The 24,007-nt window shown below is 34.8% G+C and overlaps 1 protein-coding gene across 1 annotated transcript in view; it reads left to right on the forward strand.

Annotated features, from left to right (window-relative positions):
- ZCCHC2 (zinc finger CCHC-type containing 2) overlaps positions 1 to 24,007 on the forward strand; it is a 90,647-nt gene that overhangs the window by 54,323 nt on the left and 12,317 nt on the right. Inside the window, exons 7-11 of the mRNA XM_074202551.1 lie at positions 2,768 to 2,851; positions 3,485 to 3,542; positions 14,629 to 14,764; positions 15,980 to 16,044; positions 16,326 to 16,420. Coding sequence (XP_074058652.1) covers positions 2,768 to 2,851; positions 3,485 to 3,542; positions 14,629 to 14,764; positions 15,980 to 16,044; positions 16,326 to 16,420 — 438 coding nt within the window. The remainder of the gene's footprint in view (positions 1 to 2,767; positions 2,852 to 3,484; positions 3,543 to 14,628; positions 14,765 to 15,979; positions 16,045 to 16,325; positions 16,421 to 24,007) is intronic.

The raw sequence follows: 24,007 nt of genomic DNA on the forward strand, positions 1-24,007 counted from the left end.
AGAGCACTAAATTGTCCCTGATTGTTGCACTGATGGAATGAGTGAGTCCATCAAGGTTGATCATCCCCCCATGTTGCTGTTAGGGTGCACAGGGTTTTTCTGGTTCTCATCTCACTCAGCATTAGTTCATGCAAATCCCTCCAGGCTTCCCTGAAGTCCCATCCCTCCTGGTTTCTAATAGAACAATAGTGTTCCATGACATACACATACCACAATTTGCTCAGCCATTCCCCAATTGAAGGACATTTACTTGATTTCCAATTCTTTGCCACCACAAACAGGGATGCTGTTAATATTTTTGTTGAAGTGATGTTCTTACCCTTTTTTCATCATCTTTTCAGGGTATAGACCCAGTAGTGGTATTGCTGGGTCAAAGGGTATGCTCAGTTTTGTTGCTCTTTGGGCGTAGTTCCAAATTTCTCTCCAGAAAGGTTGGATGAGTTCACAGCTCTACCAACAATGTGTCCCCAATTTCCCACAACCCTTCCAACAATGATCATTATCCTTTCTGGTCATATTGGCCAATCTGAGAGGTGTTGAGGTGGTACCTCAGAGAAGCTGTAATTTGCATTTCTCTAATAAGTAATGATTTAGAGCAATTTTTCATATGATTATGGATTGCTTTAATCTCATCTGTAAATTGCCTTTGCATATCCTTTGACCATTTGTCAATTGGGGAATGACGTTTTAAAAAAATTTTGACTCAGTTCTCTGTATATTTTAGAAATGAGTCCTTTGTCAGAAACATTACTTGTAAAGATTGTTTTCCCAGTTTAATACATTTCTTTTGATCTTGGTTACGGTAGTTTTGTCTTTTAGTCTTTTAAAAGTCTTTTAATGTAATTGAAATCATCTAGTTTGTTTTTAGTGATATTCTCCAACTCTTCCTTAGTCATAAACTGCTCCCCTTTACATAGATCTGACAGGTAAACTAGTCCTTGATCTTCTAGTTTGCTTATAGTTTTGTTTTTTATGTCTAAATCCTGTATCCATTTGGATCTTGTCTTGGTATAGGGTGTGAGGTGCTGGTCTAAGTTAGGATATTATAATTCCATCCTCTCTCAAGTCTTGCTGTCCTTGTCTCTGACTTTAGTGTTACCTCTCCTTCCCCATATACACCACTGTACCATTCTCCATTTCTTCCTTTGTTTCAGTCTCCGAGAAAGATGGGGGGGGGGGTCTTTCTGGCCAAAATCATTACTTCTATTTGTGTCTTTTTCAGATCACCTTTGAAGAGCCTGTCCTCATTATTGACTAGCCATTTTCAATACTAGCTCCCTCTGAGCTTTATTTTTTTTTTCTGCTTATAAGAGCAGAGGTCTTCTCTGTCCTTAAAAAAAAAAAATCTTCCTCAATTGCTTATTCTCTTCTTCCGTCCACAGGTAAACTCTAGGAAAAATTATCTGTATTCTGCTTTAAATTTTTCCTTTCCAAAACCAATGTGTCTTCCAGCTGTACTAGCTTACTTTGCATTCCTCACAGAATCCTCCCATCTCCTAAATCTTGCCTTTTGTGCTAGCTGTCCCCTGTGGCTAGAATGTTCTCCTTCCTCACCTGCCTCTCAGTTTTTCTAACTTTCTTCAAGACTCAGTTTAAGTTTAACCTTCTACAGGAAACCTTTCCCCCTGTTGAAATCCTCACACTTAATGCTTCTTGCAAGACTAACTTCTCTTTTGTCCCTATTTTTTTCCTTTGTTGAGAATGGGGTACTCTCTCCACCTCTCTTGTCAGCCTGAGCCCCCATAACACACACTTAGATATTTATTTATTTCATGTTATGATTTTTGATATTTGTCATGTCTCTGAGAAAAAAGTTTGAAAAAAGCTTATCTCTGATTGTTAGAAGAGAACTTTGTTCACTAACATTTGAATAAATGATTGTTGAATACCTGAAATCACAAGTAGTAAAAGAAATGTACATTAAAAATGGGGGCAGCTAGGTGGTGCAGTGGATAGAGCATCGGCCCTAGAGTCAGGAGTACTTGAGTTCAAATACAGCCTCAGAGACTTAATAATTACCTAGCTGTGTGGCCTTGGGCAATCCACTTAACCTCATTTGCCTTGCAAAAAAAAAATTTGCACAGAAAATTGGAAAAGATGACAAAAAAATAAAAAAATTTCTAAATATTGGAGGGGTAGGGAGGAAAGTCATGCCGCACTACTGGTTCAGCTATATATAAATTGATCTAATAGTTCTAGAAAATCATTTAGAATTATGTGAGAAAAGTGACTAAACTGTTTATGTGTCTGGCAAATAATAAGTGCTTCATAAATGCTTGTTTACTTTCTTCCCTATTTTTTGTAATAAATATTTTTCTGTATATGGGTCCTTTCTCTGTCTATTTTACTCACTCCTGTACCTAGTGTATGCAGACACTGAGGCACAGAACTCAAGGAACTTGTCGATGCTTGCACAGCAAGTGAGTGTCCAGGCAGGATTTAGACCTGACTCCTTGTCCAAACCATTGATTGCCATCTCCTAACTCCTTAAATTACCGACAGATTAATTTGAATCTGAAATCATTTTATTTTGTTTAACCTAAGGGCAGAGAAGCATTCTTAAACCAGCTATGTTATATAATTATACACTCCCAACATAACACAGTCCATTTTCAAATGATTGTTATATAATATATTTTTTATTCTTCATACTTCATCTGTCCCCAATGAATAATTTCTAGTTTTCTATATCTATAGAAACTCAATTGCTTTTTTAAAATTTCTAATTTTCTTAAAAACATTTCATGGAATTGATTCTTTCCTGCAGGTAATTTGCAGTCTTCTTTAAAGGCATCTAAAATACCAGAACACTTAAAGGAAGATAGTTCTGAAGCTTCAAGTCAGGAGGAAGGTGGGTAAAAAAAAAAAGAGAGAGAGAGATTGTCTTATTTATTGGCAGAAATTGAGTCTGGCTCATAAGTTGTAACTTAATTGAGGTTAGCAGAGCAGGATTTGAAGAAAAACAGAAAAGAACCACAATAGCTAACATTTATAAGAGATTTAGGGTTTGTAATGTGCTTTTCATGTTCTCTTATTTGAAGCTTAAACAACTATAGTTAGGAGCTATGTGTAGTAGTATCCTTATGTCACATAGGAAGAAACTGAGGTTGAGTTTTTGATGCATCAATTGTCATCTAAGTGTCAGAAGCAATATTTGAACATATCTTTTCCTGATGGGCCCTTTTCCCACTATACCATTTTGTTTTTAGAAATCCTTCTCATGACACATCTTCCTTTTGCTGTTTTTTTAGTTGGGTTTGGAGTATAAACACTCACTTTTCCCAGAAATTTAAAACTTAGAAATGTCCAGTTTTTAGGGTTTTTTGAACATAATTAATGGGTCATTATATTTAAAAAATGGAGTTGTCCCTGCCTTCTTGACCATGGAACTAATATGATTTTTGTCTCTTCTTCCTTTCCTCAATCATTAATGGAGCATTAGTATATCAGATTACTGATGAGATTTTTGTTTTTTTTTGATTAGATGTTTTACAACACACAACAATCCACAAGAAACATACTGGAAAAGGTCCTGTAATGAAGTAAGTACTAATTTTTTTTTAAATAAGGTTTTCCATATACTTTTAATCAATATACTGGGTCTTAAATGTGTCAGCTTAATTATTAACAGTTTTTTGTTTGGAACAAAACTGTTTCTGTTCATTAATAATATTTTCAGAATTCTAAAAAACATAATTTAGGTATATCTTTCTTTCAACTGTGATTCTGTTTCCATCTCATTTTCTGAATAATGGCAACATGGTGCCAGATCTGATCCCCCACCCCAATAAGTTAAACTTGGGACAGAATGGATTCTAAATTTAAATGCATTCCAACTCTGCACAGCCATATTCTTAATTTTGTGGTAATGGAGAAACAGAGTTTTCAATTGCTTCTTACCCTTGACGATTCAGAAGTCTGAAAATTAGGCAGCTATTTATATAGAATCATTTAGACCTAAGATCCAGAACAATCCAGAACAATTATCAAATGATAAAAAGACAGTTCTAGCAGGTAACTGACTATCTAAGATCATATAGCTAGTTAGTGGCCAAAGACCTTAGATGTCTCCTTACTCCAAGTTCATATTCTATTTATTAAATATCTGATATGATATACAAATCTAGCCACAGATTGTGCAGTTTATTTTTTCTTGGAGACTATATTCTTTAAAATTTCAATTGCCAAATTTTCTAATGTGTGCTTTTAATTCTATTGATAATGACACTCTTAACAGAGTCTGAAAACCAGGTAGCGGTTTGACAAACATAACTTTGATTAGAGAAAATTTAAATAAAATAGCTTTATTTTGTAGGTAAGAATGATGAAAAAACTGTAGTAAAGAGCTGTCTCCTGGACTTAAGGAGACTAGAGAAGTCAAAACCTCCTCATATGTCATGACATTAAGTTGCAGATCTACACAAGTAGCAAGGAACTTATTTAGAGGGTGCTCCCAATGGAGTCATTGGTCCTGATGTTCTGAATTAGATATTCTGAGAAACTCAGCTTCTGTTCATTTATGTAATCCTTTATATTATTTTATCCCTGACATAGTCTAAAAGGAGAAAAATTCTTAGAATTTTAAGCTTCAGAAGGGACCATGTCCTAATTTCATTAAATTCCCTTTTTTACTTGTAATTTTCCAGTTATATCTATTAAAATCAGGAGAAAAAGGGAAATCCACTGATTTCTCCTTGACATTCATAAGACATGTATCTTCTCTGGTATCTTAAAATATATTATTTTTCTTCCCATTCCCAAGTGTGTGTCCTTCCCTTCCCCCCCCATTTCATTTTGTGTGTGTGTGTGTGTGTGTGTGTACATACATACATACATACATACATACACACATACACACATATATATATATATTCATCAGTGTTGATCTTGGCTAACATTTTGTAGAACTGAGTTTGGGAAATAGGAAATATAGTACATACTTATGATCCATTCATGAATAAATGTAATTGACTTCATAACCCTCTCTCATCATTTCCTTAATCCCCTTTTTTCAACCCATACTTTGGTTTTGGTTCAAATGATAATATAGGGTACTTAATATCTACTTCACACTTGTCCAAGCCACCTTTTTTTTTATGTGTACAGAAAGAAAAATCAATCTTTATATAGTAATATAAATATAATTTCCACTAAAAGAAGCCTTTAAAATATCCGTTTACCCAACAATTGTAATTTATTAAAAAGCTACAGTAATGTCTTATTTACCTAATTTTCTTAGAAATGAGCTTTTCTACATGAATGAATTTTCCAGATAATACAAGTTTAACTTTTTTTGGTCATCCATTTTTGATAAAGCATGTATTACATGCTTCAAGCATGAATACTATATAAATGAAATGTTAGTATCATCCTAAAAAAATCTTACGTTGACCTTAAGGTAGAATGGACGAGCCTTTTAAAATAATTTCACGCTTTCACTGATTTTTGTATACTGATGAAGGAAGGCAATGGTACAGTTAGCCTAAACAAGAAATAAAGATGTTCCTTTGTCTTGTTTTTGTTCGTTTTTTACTTCACACTTTTATTTTAACCAGTACCTATAATTTAGAGTTGAAAGACACCTCGAATCTGGTCCAACTCTTAGCTGAACCTGTCATCTCCACAGTGGCTCTAAAAAGTGTTAATCAGTCTCTTCTCTAGAGACAAACCATCTTATAATAAATAGATGGTTTTGGTAAGAAGCTTTGTGTTTTTAAGCAAGAAGCTAGTTCTGCCTTTTGTAGCTAAGTAAAATCAGCATTCCCTTTTACACATACTATCCCTAAAATTCAAAATTGAGATTCTGCCCTCATTTTCTACTTATTCCAGATTTAAAATGTGGTAACTGATTTACATGGAAGAGATTTTAGTCACCTTACTCCCCTGGTACTTCTAGAAATATTCTTGTTTATCTTTGTATTTCTAAAAATGTGATGCCTAGAACTGAACACATGTTTTAAAAAGGTTCTAAGCAGTAAATGGCCTAGCCTTACTGAGACTGCCCTTGTTCTAAACATAATTTTTTTATTTTAATTTTAATATGCTTTTGGCTGCCTTTTTTTTAAAAAATCACCTTCATTTCTGAATATTTCCTTGCCTCCACCAGTTTCTAGTAAGCCATGTCATGTACCCATTGTTCCTGTTTCTGCTTTTTGGGGACAACATATAACTGTTTAATATCTCTTTCACATGACTGCAATCTATAGGCAATTGAAGGCTGCTGTCAAGGCCCCCAGGCTATCTTAATAATTGTATTACGCGGATTCTAAACTCTTTTGTCTTGGTTGGCCTTCTGAATGCTCTCTTAGGGTATCATTGTCCTTAGTAAATTGTGGTATCTGAAAAGGGCAAAGTCCAGTATAATTATCTCCTCCCACTTCCTAGAATCTGCCTTTTCCTGCATTATCACATGCAAGATCACATTACCTTTTTTAGCTTCACTTTACAAGGCAGATGCATTCAACTTGTAGTCCACCAAAATCCTCTTATTTTTTTTTGTTTACTTGCTTTTTAATTTAGATATAGTATTTAACTTGTTTCTCCTTATTTTATACATACAAAGTTGATAAGGGTGGGGAGGTGAGTGGGGAATCCTGGTCTGAGACTACATTTATCCTGTTGAATTACATTTTACTAGATTGTCTCAAATAGAAATGGGCACCACTAATCCTTTCCTAAGGATCCTTGTGGGCCACATATTGACTTAGTTTTAAAATGTAATATCTATGTTTTATTGAATTTTCATTTTATTGAAAGTTTCCCAATTATATTTTAATCCAGTTCAGGCAGTACTCAGAAGTATTGTGGCCACATGGGCCATATGTTTGACATATTTTCTTTAGTCTATCAAGATTCTTATCGATCTTGACTCTTAACTTCATGTTAGCTATTCCTCCCAACTTTGTGTCATTTGTAGATTTAATGAGCTTACTATACAGGCTTTATCCAAATTATTGCTAAAACTGTTTTAACAGAATAGAGCCAATCACATATTCTTTCATGACTCCATGAACCATAGGACACCATACCCTTCTGACCTCCACTATCTCCCAAAATCTGTCCAAGCTAGGATGTTGATTGGAATTTCTTTGTGTTTGAAAAGATAACATTCTGTCATTTTTTAGTTTAATACTGCTTTTCTCAGACTTTTATTGACCATGAAGGCTATTTCATTTCTTCTAAGGGATTCTTACAGTAGTGTATGTAAATGTTTACCTGAATCAAATCCACCCATCCCTCTTCTTTAAGTTCCCTGACACTAAGATGTCAATGTTTCATCTTTCCATCTTCTGTTTGATCATATCCAGCTTACCTTGGTTCATAAATCTTAATTCCAGGTTCCTATGCAATATTGATCTTTACAGCATTGGACTTTCCTTTTGTCACCAGATACATCTACAGCTGAGCTTCCTTTCGGCTTTGGCCCAGCCACTTCATTTTTCTGGAGCTCCTTGTAGTTGTCCTCTGCTCTTCTCCAGGAACGTGCTGGACATCTGACCTGAAGGGCTCATCTTCTGGTGTCATCTCTTTTATGATTTTAGTCCATGATGTTTTCTTGGCAAAGATACTGGAAAAAATTGTCATTTCCTTCTGTAATGGATCACCTTTTGTCAGAACTCTCCACTGTGATCTCTTTGTCTTGATTAATCCTATTCAGCATAGGTCATAGTTTCATTGAACTACACAAGGGCTTTGTTGAACTCCAGACTTACTATAGCTACAGTATTCCTCTGGTTTACCAGTCTAGTAACTGTCAATATTTGTGTTGGTTTTGAGGGGTATTTTGTCACCTTGTTGACTTAAAGTTGCTGCTGACTAAAATCTATACTTTTGTTCTAACAAATAAATTGTCCAAATTTCCTCTTCTGTGTTTATTTCAAAAGGGAAAAATAGAACCCTGTCTTTCTAAAATTCTTATTAATTTGACCCTTCTTTTAGATATTGTTATCTAAAGCATTAGTTTCACTCTTATCTTTTGCATCATTCACAGATTTACTAAATCTACTTGCAACTAAGTTAACATTTTAACATTAGACCAGACCAGAGATGGTCATATAGCGTTCTTTTAGGTTGCCATTGGTCTACTAATTTTTAGATCTGGTTGTTAAACCAGCTCTTAGTCCAGTTGACTATTATCAAATCAACATCTCCCCATTTTTTTTTTACAAGGATATATTGAGAGAATTTGCCAAGGGCCTTGCTGAAATCCAGATTTACTATATCTACAGTATTCCATTCCTCTGATCTACCAGTCTAGTAACCCTGTCAAAAAAGGAAATAAGGTTAGTTTGGCATGATTTGTTCTTAGTGAACCATGGTGGTTCACAGTGATTGCCATTTGATATTCTAAATTCTTACTAGTCATTCCTGTGATGGACATATAGAACTTGGAAGGACTATCAAATGGTTTGACTTCCTATTCTATTCTAGTGTTGTTATTTATTTTATCTCCTTCCCTCTTCCAGTCTTTTCCTAGGGTGACGAAGGACATCTTAGATAAAAGTAAAGGATTATTTAATAAGCAGCAATATAGTTGACACTCTGTTTATTTGCTGCTGTACAACTCTTTGTACATAACAGCAGAGCACAGTGATAAATGTGTAGCAAATGCTAAATGCTTGATAAATACTTTAGATTCTTAAGGGTTGAGAGGCAATTAAATATTTTGACTTTATAAAACTCCAGAATAATATTTTAAATTATATGAAAAAAGTTATTTAAATTGTTTTCACCTTTTGATCCACCCATATTATGGGATGTTTACCCCCAAGGAGATTTAAAGACAGACAAATCCCATATACACCAGATATTCAGAGTAATACTTTTTGAAGCAGTAAAAAAATAAAGGAAAAAAAGTAGATTTCCATTGAGTAAGGCATGGCTGAAAAAATTATGGTGTCTGAATGTAATGGAATGTTATTGCATGATTATTAAATCATCTAGCCTTTATTAAGCACTTTATATTTACCAGACATTATGCCAAAATGAGAATGTAATAAAAAACAAAAGCAAAACTTATCTTTGTTTTCAAGAGTTTACATTCTAATGGGAGAAAACCACATATATAAATTAGTACATAGAAAGTCAATACAGAGTAGATGGAGTTAGCTTTGGCCACAATGGACTACATTGTGCTGAACTTTAAATGCCAAGCAGAGAAGTTCTTATTTGATCTTCAGAGTAATAAAGAATCATTGGAACTTGTTGAAAAGGGAATGACAGGGCGGCTAGGTGGCTCAGTGGATAGAGCACCGGCCCTGGAGTTAGGAGTACCCGAGTTCAAATCCAGCCTCAGACACTTAATAATTACCTAGCTGTGTGGCCTTGGCAAGCCACTTAACCCCATTTGCCCTGCAAAAAAATCCTAAAAAGTGGGGGGCGGGATGACAAAGTCAAATGTGCATTTTAGGAAAATCATTTTGGCAAAGTGTGTAGGTTGGATTGGAGTGAAGAGAGACTTTTGAGGTAATCTAATTAGAAGACTATTCTCTGTGCATCTAGGTGGCACAGTGGATAGAGTGCCAGCCCTGGAGTCAGGATGATCTGAATTCAAATGTGGCTTCAGACACTTAAATAATTTACTAGCTGTGTGACCTTGAGCAAGTCACTTACCATAAATAAAAAACAAACAAATAAATAAATAGGCCCATTGAGGTATGAGGACTTCAGAGAAATAAAGATATCTTGTATGAATAAAAAAAGAAAAGAACCAAGAGAAAACTAGCCACAGTCATTAAAATAGCATAAATAAAAGGTATCTGAATTCTAGTACTACCACATAATAACAAAGATTGATTCCATTGGACATATTATGAAATAGATGATGTTCTTCCAAATGTCCGAGTCTGAGATCAGAAATTAGACTCTGTGTGTGTGTGTGTGTGTGTGTGTGTGTGTGTGTGTGTGCGCGCGCGCACTGTTAGATGTTGCTGTATTCATTTAACTTTTTTACATGAGGATATTCTGTGGGATCATAGATAATGTATAACAACCAAAATATTGATGAAACTTATTTTTCAGGGGAAAAATCCTCACCATGTTCTCTTCCACTTACAGCCATAGGCTGTAAAAGTAAATAATGATGACAATCATTAACAGATAAATTACTTAGGCAAGAAAATGGTCATGAAATAGAAGATTTCTTGAATGAGTGATAAATTATCTCTTCAGTTAACCTCTTGTGGCAATAGCATATGCATCTGACTCAATGAACCTGTGGAAAATAAGAGCCTAACTTTCATTCTTTTCAGTTTTTGTTAAAAAGTGCTAACTAGAGTAATGCATTGACTTTGCACCTCCAGAATTTCAAGTTGAAATTAATTAAATCATTGAATATATTTTCTTTTGTAGTCCATGTAGTTATCTGAAGAGTGATTCATATCAAAATTATGTTCTTTCTCCCAGGAAAGATTCTTTTAATATAATAAATATAAAAAATTATAGTCTTTGAGTCACCTTTGCTTTGTTTTTTAAAACATGATCATTTCATAGAATTAAAAAATTTGGGAATGGAAGAGACTTCAGTAGGGCTTAGTACAGCCCTTTATATTTTTTCCCTTTGGGGAAGTTAAAAAAAGGAAATAGAAGTTAATGTAAAAAATGAAATACTAAACAAATAGTGAAATAAAAACATTTCTACATAAGTGATATGGTTCCAGTGAAGAACTAATACTCATTTATTTAGACATCAGAAATTTATAATGAAGACAAAAGACATCAGGGATCTATAACACTAAAGCTGAGCAGTTTTGGTACATCAGAAAGAATACTGGTTTAGAATTTTGACTGCCTAGTCCTGGCTTTACCTGATTATCTTAGTCATCTTAGATAATTTAATCTTTTTTGGTTGCTCAGTTTAATTCAGTTATGAGAGTGCTGATATTGTAAATGATTCCCAAGGTTATTGCAGCCCTGAAAATATGATCCTATAATTCATTTTAAGGAAGTTCAAAAGTAAGTCATTGTCTATAGAGGACCAACATTGGAGTCAAGAAGATCCATGTTCATGTCCACTTTTTGGCTTATAATAGTTGTGAGAACATAGGCAAGTCACTTAATCTCCTAATCACTTCTCCAGACAACATTTAAAATTTAACTTGTAGATCTGCTTTAGTTTAGATTCATACCCTGTGAATCCCATATTAGTAAAATTCCAAACTTACTCAAAAAAGATCCTAAAGATAACATTTTTTCCCCCTCAGAAGAATTTGTTAGGTCCCTACTATGTACCAGGCACTGTGCTAAGGGCTAAAAATATAAAAAAGGACAAAATCAGTCCCTGCCCATAAAGTCTTAACAATTTTAAACAAGTAGGACATGGTATGTACAGAGTAGAAGAAAGTGGAAATTTCAGAGGAAAACGTGTAATAGTAGCTTAGAGGGATCAGGAAAGGCCAAATATAGAAAAATGAAATTTGCACTAAGTATTGAAAGAGGCTAGAGAAACAAAGATTTGGAGGTAAATTGGAGAAAGCATTCCATGTATTTGTGATAAACAGTAAAAAAACAAACAAACAAAATGGAGAAGGAGGGGAACCTGTTAGCCTCCTTGGGCCAATCATTCCATTGCCTTCCCTCTATCATCTCCCTGATAACTTGGAATGACTCCCCCCTAAGACCAAAGTTTGAGAGAGGATGATAAACTAACTGAACTCATTCCTCAGGTATTAATACCCTTATATCTTTCTTTTCCCAGAGATTCTGAAGTCCCAGTTTCAGTTGAAACTGCTCTAAATTGCTAAATCTGGACTTTCTCAGTCCTCACCCCCTCCTTTTTTTTAAACTTTGAAAGCACTACTCTCTCCCAGTTTTTCTCTCTGCTTTTTTTGATCATAATTTCTCAGTATGCATTGTTGGACCTTCATTCAACCCATTCTCATTAACTAAGACTTTAGCCTGAACTTTTTCTCCCTATTTCATTAATATTTTGTTTAGGGATGTTATCCATTCCCATGAATTAAATTATCTTTATGTATATGATTCTTGGATCTACTTGTCCAAATCTAATTTCTCTCTGGATCTCCAATCTTTTGGATATCCTATAAATTCTTAAACTCAACTCCTTATCATTACCCCAAAGGCCTACCCCTTTTTGTATTACCCCTGAGAGTACCATCATCCAGTCATCTCCTAGCCTTGCAACCTTGACATATTTGCCTCTTCTCTCTTCTCCTCATATCCATTCCCTCTCCAAATTGTTGATTCTATCTTCATAACATCTCTCGTGTTTCCCCTTAACTTCTGTCCCCACTACCACTATACCTAGTGCAGGCTCTCTTCATCTCATACTTGAACTCTTAAATACCTTTTCAGTTGGTCTTTTTGCTTCATATCTCTTCCTCACTCCATTCCATTCTGTACTCAGCTATCAAGTTGATCATTTTAGAAAGCTCAGGTCTGACCATGTCACACCGACACCCCACAAATAAAGTTCAATGGCTCCCTGTTAACCTCCAAGATAGAATATAATTTCCAGACTCAGATCTAAAAAAGCCTCATCAGCCTGACTTCCTCACTGTATTTTCTCTGAACTGGATGATTTCAAGCTTGTAACTCCAGTAGGGCACATGGAAAAAAGCCTATTTTGTTTTATTTTTATTTCCTAAACTTATCTGGACCCGAATAATGAAAGGCATCAAACCCTTACCTGTGGGTCCTCTGCCCAAGGAATATAAATTTTGATCTGCTGAAACCTGGTTAGATATCTTGGGCTAAGCTGACTCTTTAATTGACCAAAAATAGGTCCCAGGTCAAGCCCCACTGGGTTATCATTGATTCCTAATTGGCTGAGAGTGAATGTAAATAGCAATTATTTCTGTTTGTGCCAAAAAAACACTGAGAGTCTTCTATTCCCAGATTGATTTTTTTTTTGAAAATCATTCTTAGCCTCATTTCTTTTTTTTTCCCTAGCTTACACACTAGACTTTGCCTCAGTCAAACTACAAGCTGTTAAAGACTAGCTTAAAAAGGCAAAGATCTCCACTGTATCCATGGCCATTTCTGTATTTGATCTCTGGACCAGATGGCTCTAGAGGAGAAAATGAAGCTGATGACTTAGCATAGCACCCCCCCAACTCAAATCCAATTCATGTGCTTGTCATGGTATCACCTCTCTGATGTCATAATCTTCTGTGAGAAGGAAGGGCAATTCTAAAATGTGTAACCAGGTAGTCTGAGTGCTGGGCTCAGAGTCAGGATGACCTGATAAAATATGACCTCAGATACTTAGTAACTGTGTGACCCTGGCAAGTCACTTAGTCTCAGTTTCCTCATCTGTAAAATGAATTAGAGACAGAAATAGCAAATTTTCCAATAAAACCTTAATTGAGGTCACAAAATAATCCTTAAACCATCTAAATTGTGACGAAACAAAATTATTTTTCTAGAATACCTGCCTCAAAAGATACAGGTATTCAAGCTTAATAGTACTATTTACCATTATTTTTTTCAAAGGTAGTGAAGAAATATAAAGTCAAGAAAATGCCTTCCTTTCTTTATCATTATGATTTGAGGAACTGAAAAATGTGCTTTTACCAAAAGGCTAGAGTATGTATGTGTACACACTTCTGAAAAATGCATTTTTGCACAAAGTTATTTACATAACTCTCATTAATAAATTCTTATTTTATGTAGGAAAACATTTTGTTCCTTTTTCCTTTGGACATCTGTGGTTGACAAATTAAAAAAAAGAAAATTGAGTGCTCCACGTGACACTTGTAGGAATTTTTGTCAAAAGAATGTATAGCTATAATTTCTATTCATGTTAAAAACTTTTGAGGAATACTTAGAATGGATTTGAAGAATATAAATGCTTTGTGGACTTTTCCTGTGAAACTTTAAAGTACTTTATAAGTGTGTATGTTTACCTATAAATGGACAAACATGTGTATTTATGTCATGTATGTGTATGCATATGTCAGAAGGTAGTACTTTTAACACATCTTCCTGAATTTAAAGCCAGCTCTCTGTCCATTTTGCTACATTGCTTCTCTCAAAATACCTGGTGAAAATCATTCCTCTAACTTTTGTATATGAGTAATGTGAATATCCAATGAGAAGGTAACATGATGCAGTAAAAAGCCAAGTTCAAGTCAGCTGTGGGGCTATACGTAGTTCTTTTAACCTTTTCCTAGACCGTGGCAGTTTTCTTAGGACTAAAGTTGCCTTTACACATTAAGACTGTTTTTTATGTTGTTTCTGATCAAATCACAGCTCTGAGTCCAACCAAGCACTGTTTTATTGTCACAGATATGTGCATTCCAGGCATTATTCACCTTTTAGAGCTTCAGTTAATTTTTCAAAGATCCTTAATGAATGAGTGAACTTTGTATTTGATCTTGGAGTAAAGATAATAAAATATAAACTATTAAAATAAGTACAAACATTTTTGTCAGTAGTCTTTTTTGTGTTTAGTTTGGGTTTGAAAATATTATGACTAATAAATAATTGCACTTTATTTCTTTTTTTTTGTTGTTATGCTGGGATTTTTAGGGTCTGAAGTAATTTTTGTTTTAAAAAAAAGATGGAATTACTTCCAGAAAGGGATTATATAGTTTCTTCACTTCATGAAAAATACTTTAACAAATAAATGTTAACTTTAGAAATGACACTGTTCTTTTCCTTTGACAGCACTATTGGTACAAGTTGTTCTTCACTGGATGGTCTTGCCCTACAGCACTCCGAACAGAATGGGATGGTCATGGACTGGAGAAAGAAAGGCTGTGTTCTGCAGCACCCAGAGCACTGTTCAGCATTAGGAGACCAGGTCTGCCACCTTCCCCCAGACCCTTGTAGAACAGTCATGTCTGGAAAGAAAGGAAAACTCAAGTGGTGGTTTTTATCAGACATTTTACCTTGAAAAATAAAGATGCCTGTCAGGACAGTGAGGGGCAGTGAGGGTGCTACAAGCTCCTTGGCATCAATCCTCACCCTCTGCCAGCATGGGCAGCAGCTTCTCAGGCCTTTTTCCCTGTTGTGCAGAATCCACACAAAGCCCTGGAAGTCTTTATTGAGTGATTTTTACTATCTCATTGGTGTTGCTACCTGTTGGTGACAGGAATTTTGAAGCTGATTTGAAAAAGGGCATTCTTTTATTAGCGTTTAACCTTAGCTTATTTACACCGTTTAATCTTCAAAAAATAAAGAAGATAAATGTAGAGATAACCAAGATGTATTGGAATTGATCTCAAAACCAAAAGACCTGGTTGGGTAGTGTGACCCTAGGCAATGCAGCATTATAAATAACTCTCTAGGGCTGCACATCACAGGTGAGGCACCAGCCTCATTGGTAGAGGGAGTTTTCTTTTGCAGGAGTTCTTTTTTTCAAAAAAGTCATTGGACTAATCTCCAAGTCCTAAAATGTAGAACAAAACAGAACTACTACTTAGAACCACATTTCTAATAGAGAAAATAATGAATAGAAAATGAACAAAATCAAGTATGATTAGTTCAGTTTTCAGGAACTATTTATTTTCTTCACCTGGAAAATTAGTTGTGGGAACAGTTGTTTGTTGTTTTTTTTTTAATACTACTACACATGCATTTCATTGTATATTTAAAAACCAAAGCAGAAGAAAATCAAGTATATCAGTTAGTTTGAAATTCTGTAATATGGATTAAACTTCATTTACTCAAGGAGACAATGACTTGTGCTTAGAAAATTTTTTACCTTATCCTTGTTACTGAGGAAAGTGATTTGTGATTAAGTGATTTGCAACTTTTGTTCCAAATATAATCAGCAAGAGTCCATTTATTTCTCTTGGACTATACAAGCTGTTGACTGTTTTATTCTTGATTTTTTAGAAATGAGATTGTTGGGAAAAGAAATGGGACTAATTCAAGAAGGGAGAAGGTGGGAGGTTGGGGTGGTGAGGCAAAATTAGGAATTAGATATAAATGTTTTACTGTTGTAAACTAGATTGTCCATAGCTATCTGAATGTGACTGTTCTTTCCTGATATATTGTATTGATGTTTTTCTAGCATGCAGCAGATAAATGGGGCTTATCTTCATTAAGCAAAAAAAAAGGAAAACCTCAAATAGAAAAGTAAGTTGAGATTGTTATTATAATGAAGAATATACATATTACAGATTGTATTTCCTGACTGGTAGAAAATGTAACTCATCTGTTACTTATAAAACTATTTAGTTGAAATTCTCAGTACTTTAAATTATTGTTTAAAGGTATAGGAAATGTTGTATCCCTCAAATAAATTCAGTATAATAAAGTGATAATTTCCTACTTGGTAGTTAGAGGTTTTGTGTTTTTTGTGCATAGCATAAATAATCAATAAGAAATATTTGTAATGTGTATGAATTTTAATTTAGGGAGAAAATTAAGAAGACAGACAGTAGATTGAACAGTAGATCTAATGGTGTTAGTGTTTCCACATCCCAGCATGTCCATGGAGGTACAATGAAAGGTAAGTGGTTTTTAGAAAAAAAAAGTATTAAAGAATTTATACGTAGTAATACAGAAATAAAGTCAAGGTTGTATATGACATTTACAAATAATTGCCTGCTTAGTCCTTTTAAGAAACTCAACAGGTCCACAATTATAGCTAATAATTTTAAGATATACATATATATATTTCTTATTTTTGTTTTTGTTTCATACATTTAGCCTTTTTACTGACTAATCAGTTTTCCATTGATCACTCATTATAATTTCCTTTAGTTCTCTGATCTGTATGTTGATGCAATTGGTGTGCTCCCTCTGCTGGTATCTACTGTCTTAAAATTTTATGTTAAAAATTGCCTTCTACAGTATAGACCTTTAACCTAGATTGATTTCACAGGTGGAGGTTTTTGTTCTATGAATTAATTGTTAAATTTAATTGTTTCACAATGTAGATTTTTAAAGATATTATGAATATTCTTAGTGTTTAGGGAAGTTGAATACTAAGGAATGTCACTTTTTTCCATTTTTAAAAAGAGAGTGACTACATTTTTATAATATAGGCTAGCAATGAAGACAGTCATATCCATTTTAAAAGAAGTTTATTTTAACAGTTTTTTTAACCCTTATAATGACCCCAGGATTCCCTATCCCATCTTTCATTCCCCAGAAGACAGGTAAGTTGGAATATTTTTTTCTTATTAATGTCATCTCATTTCAATTAAGAATAAGAGAGAGGAAAAAAGCAATTTAGCAACATCAAAAGTATATATCATACTCTGAACCCATAGCTCCCCACTTCTGCACAGAAGGAAGAAAAAGATTCGTGTTCTCATTTTTTTTTAGGTTTGTCCTCATAGTTTCACAATATCCCATTTTGGTTTTTTTTCTCTTTTGTTGTTCTTTCCAATTATGTAGTCATTGTGTATGTTGTTTTTCTGGTTCTTGTTACTTTATTTTTCTTCAGTTCAAATAAATCTTCCCATGGTCATCCATATTCCTCATATCTTAAAATACAATATCATTCCATTAAGTTAAATGTTTTTTGATGAAACAAATACCTGGTGGAAAACTTGAGGATTTCCTGAGACTTCCTTGTATTTCTTTTCATAGTATAGGTTAAATGGTCCTCTGCAAAAGTCGTAAGTACGTCTATCTCTTCTTGATGTGAAAGTGACCTGGGATTCTCAAAACCTGTGAGCCAGGGCAACACAAACTTCTGGCAGGTTCTACCAAGTTGAAAAGGATTAGAATACAGGAACAGTGACAGACTGTGTCCAAGAGCCAATCTATTTTAAGAGAAGCTCAAAAACCAGAAGATTGGTAAAAAGAAGCAAACAAGAAACTCCCAATAGTATGTCCTCAAATAATGACAGTGGTGAAAAATGGGCCAGAGGATGCTAAGAATCAACTATGTTGCTCAGTGACTTGTCTGAACAAGTTGACTTATAACTTGAGATACTAAGCAATATCCTATTGACACTATTAATGAAATCAGAAGCCATGAAGAATTTGAAATTGAGACAGTTCAAAGAGTCTCATCAGAGTTGGGAAAAGGGGCCAAGTGGGGTAACCATTATGCACCAAAGGCAATAAGGAGTGTGATTTCATGGAACATTTAGTCATCTTGCCCCCCTGCATTGCTCATGATCAGCTTCTACAAATAAAAAAAATATAGACCATTTGAAGCTTGTCTAAACTTCTGTTTCAAAGGATGAAAAAATAAGAAAGTTCTATGAAGTACTCACTTTCAAAATATCTTGCTATTTATTCAGTGACTTCCATACAAATGTGGGCATAAGAATGTATGATGAAAACTGTTGGAAAACATAGTTTAGAATTTTAGAACATACACACACACACACACGCACGCACACACACGCACACGCACGCACACACTTATAGGCTGTTTAGAAACTTTTCCTTATTATCATTTATTTTGTTCACAAAGAGAAAACTGGTCCCCAGAGAATGTGGTGTGAGATTAACTAAGTCAGATAATCCTAAAGGCATTTTTGAATGAAAGTGGATGGACAAGACATTTATTTAAAAAGAAAGAGAAATCTACTTATGTTTCTATAGTGATCATATTCTCTTGGGCAGCAATAGTGAAACCATTTAAGGAGCAGTATCACTTATGAAATTCAAAAGAGAGTTGGACCTGAACAAATTCATAAAAAATAAAATAAACTTTTTCTTAGAGACTACAATTTAAAAAGCACTGTGGTTAATTTTTCAAGCTATATGAGGAATAGTTATTAGCAGTTAATGGCCTAATTTATCATCCTTTAAAGTCTTCATAGAAAATATTCATATATTGAGAATATTCTTAATCAAAAAATAAGAAGTGGTAGCCTTTTGCTGACAATTTGTAGTTACCTGACAGAATTAAATAATTATTTCATTTTCTATTATTTGGTGGTCACCTCAAGAGGACTGACTTGTTAGAAATTAAATTAGAGCTGTCCTAGCTGGTCTAAAACATATCTTTCACCTGTAAATATCAGACAAGATTCTGTTCTAGACATGAACAGAGAGATAGTTTTATTCAGATCATTTATCATTATCAACTGAAGCATAAAGAAAGGAAGGAGACATACTTCCCCAAAGAAGTTTCTGGTTTCAGAGAGCAGAAACTAAAAAGAATTTTAAATTTTTTAGAACCAAATTCATTATTGGTGGTGAGATTCTCCAAATGTTCCCATTCACAAATGAAGTGATAATATAGTTACTCATCATCAACACACATTTATTGAGCATACTTTTTTTGAGTCAGGCAGCATTGAGTTAAAAATACAAAAATGAAGCCGTCACTCCCATCAAAAAACTTACATTCTACTGAGATAGGCTTGTTCATTGAGTAGTCAATAGAGATTATAGACAGAATACAAAGTGATTTGGAAAACAATAGGAATCAGGAAAGCTTTCTTGAAGGAAGTGGCACTTGAGCCTTGAAGACAAGTAGGAGTTTCATGAGTATTGCAGGCAAGGGGGGGACAGCCTGGGCAAAGGCATAGAGGCAAAAGATAGACTGTGTCTTATAAGCAGCATAGCATACAAGCTGATCTTTCTATCATTTAGAAAATGGGATGAATGTAGGAAGAATACAAAGTAGGGTGAGTAATGAGCCTAGAAAATTTTGAGGGTATTTAAATGCTAAATGGAAAATTTTGTGTTTTATGCCAGAGGCTCTAGGCACTAGGATCAGGGGAGTAACAGTCATACTTTCACTTTCAGAATATAAATTTGTCAGTTGTATGGGTAATAGAAAAAATGAATATAGAATGACCAATTAAGATACCACTGCAATAGTCCAGTCTAGGTAAGAGGTGATAGCAACCAGAGCATGGGCATTTTGTCTGTAGAGAGGAAACTTGGTATAAAAACGTCTAGTTGGAAGCCATCAAATCTCCTAATTGATGAGCTATGTGAAGGAGAGAAAAATGGGATCTGTGGAATTTGGAAGAACCTTCAAATCTCAGTTGATGATGATGTTTCTCAAAGAAGATCATGACATTAGGAAGGTGAAGTCATGAAAAAGAAATGGATTGGATTTGAGTGAGGGGTTGCTGTGCTAAGTCACCAGCCTCACTTTCTCCTCCAAAGTCATCTAGGTCCAGTGGCTAGATATGAATCAGGACGTCTGGAGATGGCCCTGGATGCAAGGCAATCATGTTAAGTGACCTGCCCAAGATCACACAACTAGTAAGTGTCAAGTGTCTGAGGCTGGTTTAGAATTCATGTCCTCCTGATTCCAAGGCTCCAAATCTCAGTTACTAGAAGAGTGGCACCCTATCCAGATAGAAATGTCTATCAGAAAAGTGAAAGAGTTTCAGAGAAACTTGAGGGCTACTTATATAAATCTTCACAGAGATGAACAAAGCTATATCTGATTTCATGTTTGTTGTTAGAGTCATGAGACCCTAAAGTATCATGAAGAGATTAGAAGAGATTATTGAACACTGCCCCAGATAAAAGCCTCTAAATTGCTAAAAATCTAAAGTGCTGAAACATCTACACAGAAAAATAAAGTGCAAGAAAAAGAACATTGTTTAGATTGTATATAATGGGCACTGACTAGTTAATGTCATGGATTTTGGATGATGAACCAGACTATGAATTGAATGGGAAATTTCAGCTGGATCACGTTTGGGTAATTTAATGATGCTAAGTAGCTTGTTGCATCAGTCAGCAAGCAGTTAGCAGTTATCTCTTGGGTACAGACAGCTATGGTAGATAAACTTTCTGTGTCTGAAATTAGGAAGCCCTGAGTTCAAATTTAGCTTCAGACACTTAGTAGCTGTGTGACCTTGGGCATATCCCTTAACCCCTCTCTTATTTCCCTCAGTTGTAAAATGAGGTGTTTGTTAGCACGTTCATCCCAGGATTGTAATGAGGATCAAAGGAGATGTTTGTAAAATGCTTAGCATAGTGTCTGATGAATAAGGACTTAATGCTTCCTTCTAAGCTCCAAAAATAAGAAAGGGAGCAAAAAATGTTTTCATGGAGCTTACAAACTATCATAAGTCCCAATTTCTTTAATAGCAGTCTTCTTATGGGAGTGTAATATGGCTATAAAACTTTGCAAGGGAATGACTTCATATCAGTCAGTGTGATTTAAAGGACATGGAAAGTTGTTATGGATAGGTCATTAGAAGTGGGTTGTAGCCTATAAATAATGATTATTTTATTGTTTTAGCATGAAGTATAGTTCAAGGCATGGATGTGAATGATTGGGCCAACATTACTGAATGGAGGCAAAGAGTCCAGCTCCCATAATTTAATCTAGTGAAGATCGAAAAATAGTGCCAGAATTAAATGATCAAGAAAATGAATGAGAAACTGTAGAAAGTTAATTTATCTATACCAAAATTGTACAAAAAAAGACACCAGAAACCTGCAAGTGGGATTTAGAGGGAACTAGTATTAAGCAAATAATTGAGAACCTCTCACTGTGTGACTATAAACTAGGCCAGACATTCCTGCAGCTCTCAAGGCTGGAGATCTCCAGAGTAGAGGGCTCCCACCAGAAAGCACCAGATAGTCAGAAATTTGAAGCTTGTGTCTTGAAAGGGTCTGGCAGCAGTAGTACTGAGATGGGAACAACCTACCCTTGAGGTTGCCAAGGCACTGGCACTTTAATCCCAAAATGCCACAGAGGGCCTTGGAGTTCAGTACTCTGTATAGGCAGTGGAGGGTTAACATAGGAATTCAGGTAACCCAGGTACAGACAAGCACAGAGAGAAGGTTAGAAGAATAAGTCAAGGTGATGATACAAAGCACAAACCAGAAAAAGATAAGAAATCAACAAACACCTAAAAGGAAAAACACAGCTTGTGACCCCAAGATCAGTTAGAATTCTTAAAAGCAAAGAAGCCAAAAAAGATCTTGACACTAATTTAATGAAATGAAAGCTTTGGAGTAAAAACTTCAAAAAGAAAAATAACAATTTAGTACCAGAAATACAGAAGATTCCTATGAAATGCCTTGAAGATTAGACTAAGTAAAAATTATTCCACAAAATTAATAGGTTAAAACAATAGGAGAAAATGTAAGGTTTCACATGTCAAAAATAATTGACATGGAGAACAAATTAAGAATAATTTAAGGGGATTAGGTGACACAGTGGATAGAGCACTGGCCCTGGAGTGAGGAGGATAGGAGTTCAAATGTGGCCTCAGATGGATTTCATACTTAGTTAGCTGTGTGACCTTGGGTAAGGCAATTAACCCCACTGCCTTGCAACACCCCCCCCAAAAAAGAATAATGTAAGACTTAATTTGACTACTCCCCATCAAAAAGAGGAGCTTGGACATCAAAGAAAAAATACTGTAAAAGAGTTTAAAGCACAAAGAAACCAGTAATAAGTTTAGCAACTACCACTGAATAAGACCAGAATTCATGGAATACAATAAGGCAAAAGGCAAAAGAAGGAAGTTTGTGATGAAAAATTCGATAAACATTTATTTAATACCTACTGTCTGCCCAGGCAGTTGTACTAAGTGTAAGGAGGAGAAAGGGGTGAGCAATGGTTGTTAAACGAATAGAGGACTTACAAGAATTCTGGATGAAAAGAAAAGAGCTGATTAGAAACTTTAGACCATAAATCTAGGAATAACTTGGAGCATGAAAAGAGAATAGAAGTGAGAAACTGAAAAAGGCTCACAGGGATCAGAGGTATTCATGTAAGGTTAGGGAGTGCTTTGGAAGTTGTTTAGTAATAAAAGGAAAGGGGAAAGAGAAACAAATGGAAGAATAGGATGATTTAGGACCATATATAATTGGAGGACGCATACAAAGGAAGAGATAATGGGCATCACTGGAACTTCTTGTTAAAAGCAGGGTAGAATTTGACAAGCAAAGAGTTTGATACAGAAATACATTAAGTTAAACAGGAGGGAAGAGAAAGTGGGGAATAAGAGGGAAGGTGGATTTAAGGGAGTTCTTAGTCTCAAGCATAGCAAAACCTAAATTCAGATTGAGGATTGAAGTGTTTAAAAGGAAATATAAAGGAAGGAGCTTGTAATTAGAGATCTGGGTTAGGGGAACAGAAGACGGACAAGGAAGCAGAAACTAGTTTCTGGAGCATTGGTGTGGCCAGCACTTAGTGTTCCACTGCACTATTGTAAATTATCAGAAGAAATTGGAGGGAAAATCAGAGTTAATGACCATAGGTGGGGAAAATGCTTCCATAAGATAGAAGTTGGTAAGCAGCATGGATAAGAAAGTGGAATTCTACAATGGGCTGTGTATAAGAAACATTTGAAACATAAAAATTTTCTGTCAAGGCTTTGAAGAAAACTATTATGCTTTAATTGAACAATTGGGGGAGATTGCAATTTTGATCTCAGAAAAGAAAAGGAAAAATACATTTATTTAAGAAAGAGGGAAAGCTGTATTATTTTGCTGAAATGTGGAATTGATATTTGATACCCCACTTTATTCTGTATTATTTTGTCAAGTATTAATCAATTTACTATGTATTAATGATCAAGTTGCTATGTATAAATTATTTTATCTTAAATGTTCATTTGAACTCTCTTTGAACTCAGTAAGCTTGTATCTATTAATTTCCTATTTTGCAATACAAGCCACCCTCCGTGCACTAAGTTCCCTTTCTCAGGAATTTACAGCCAATGTCCTCATTTTTATCTTAATCTGTTAGAATTTCATAGCATGTAAACTGCACATGTCCTGTTCTCTCTCAGAAATTGCCAATCATGGAACTTTCCAAAGGATATTAGTTCTCCTGATGAAAAACTTAAGTAAAATTGTGGTTAAATGACCTTAACACTGACCAATCAGAAGTGAAATATGCCTCTGTTGTGCCAGATTGATGTCACTGTTTTTTTCTGTATAATTATAAACAAAACTGCCTTGTCAGATGTATCCTTTGGCTATTGAGGAGCCTTGGTTCCCATTTATTGGCAATTACTAGCTTTGCTAATAAATTGATTGTGCTTAGAACTCTGCCTCATTTTCTCTTTATCACAGATTTTTATCACAATAGATACTCTAATGAATTACTCTATAGTAGTATCATGTTAATATATTAACTGTAACTAACATAATACTTAAGGGAAAAATTGAATGAGTTCAAGGAGAAATAATT

This window comes from Macrotis lagotis, chromosome X (genome assembly GCF_037893015.1).
Source record: "Macrotis lagotis isolate mMagLag1 chromosome X, bilby.v1.9.chrom.fasta, whole genome shotgun sequence".
NCBI lineage: Eukaryota > Metazoa > Chordata > Mammalia > Peramelemorphia > Peramelidae > Macrotis > Macrotis lagotis.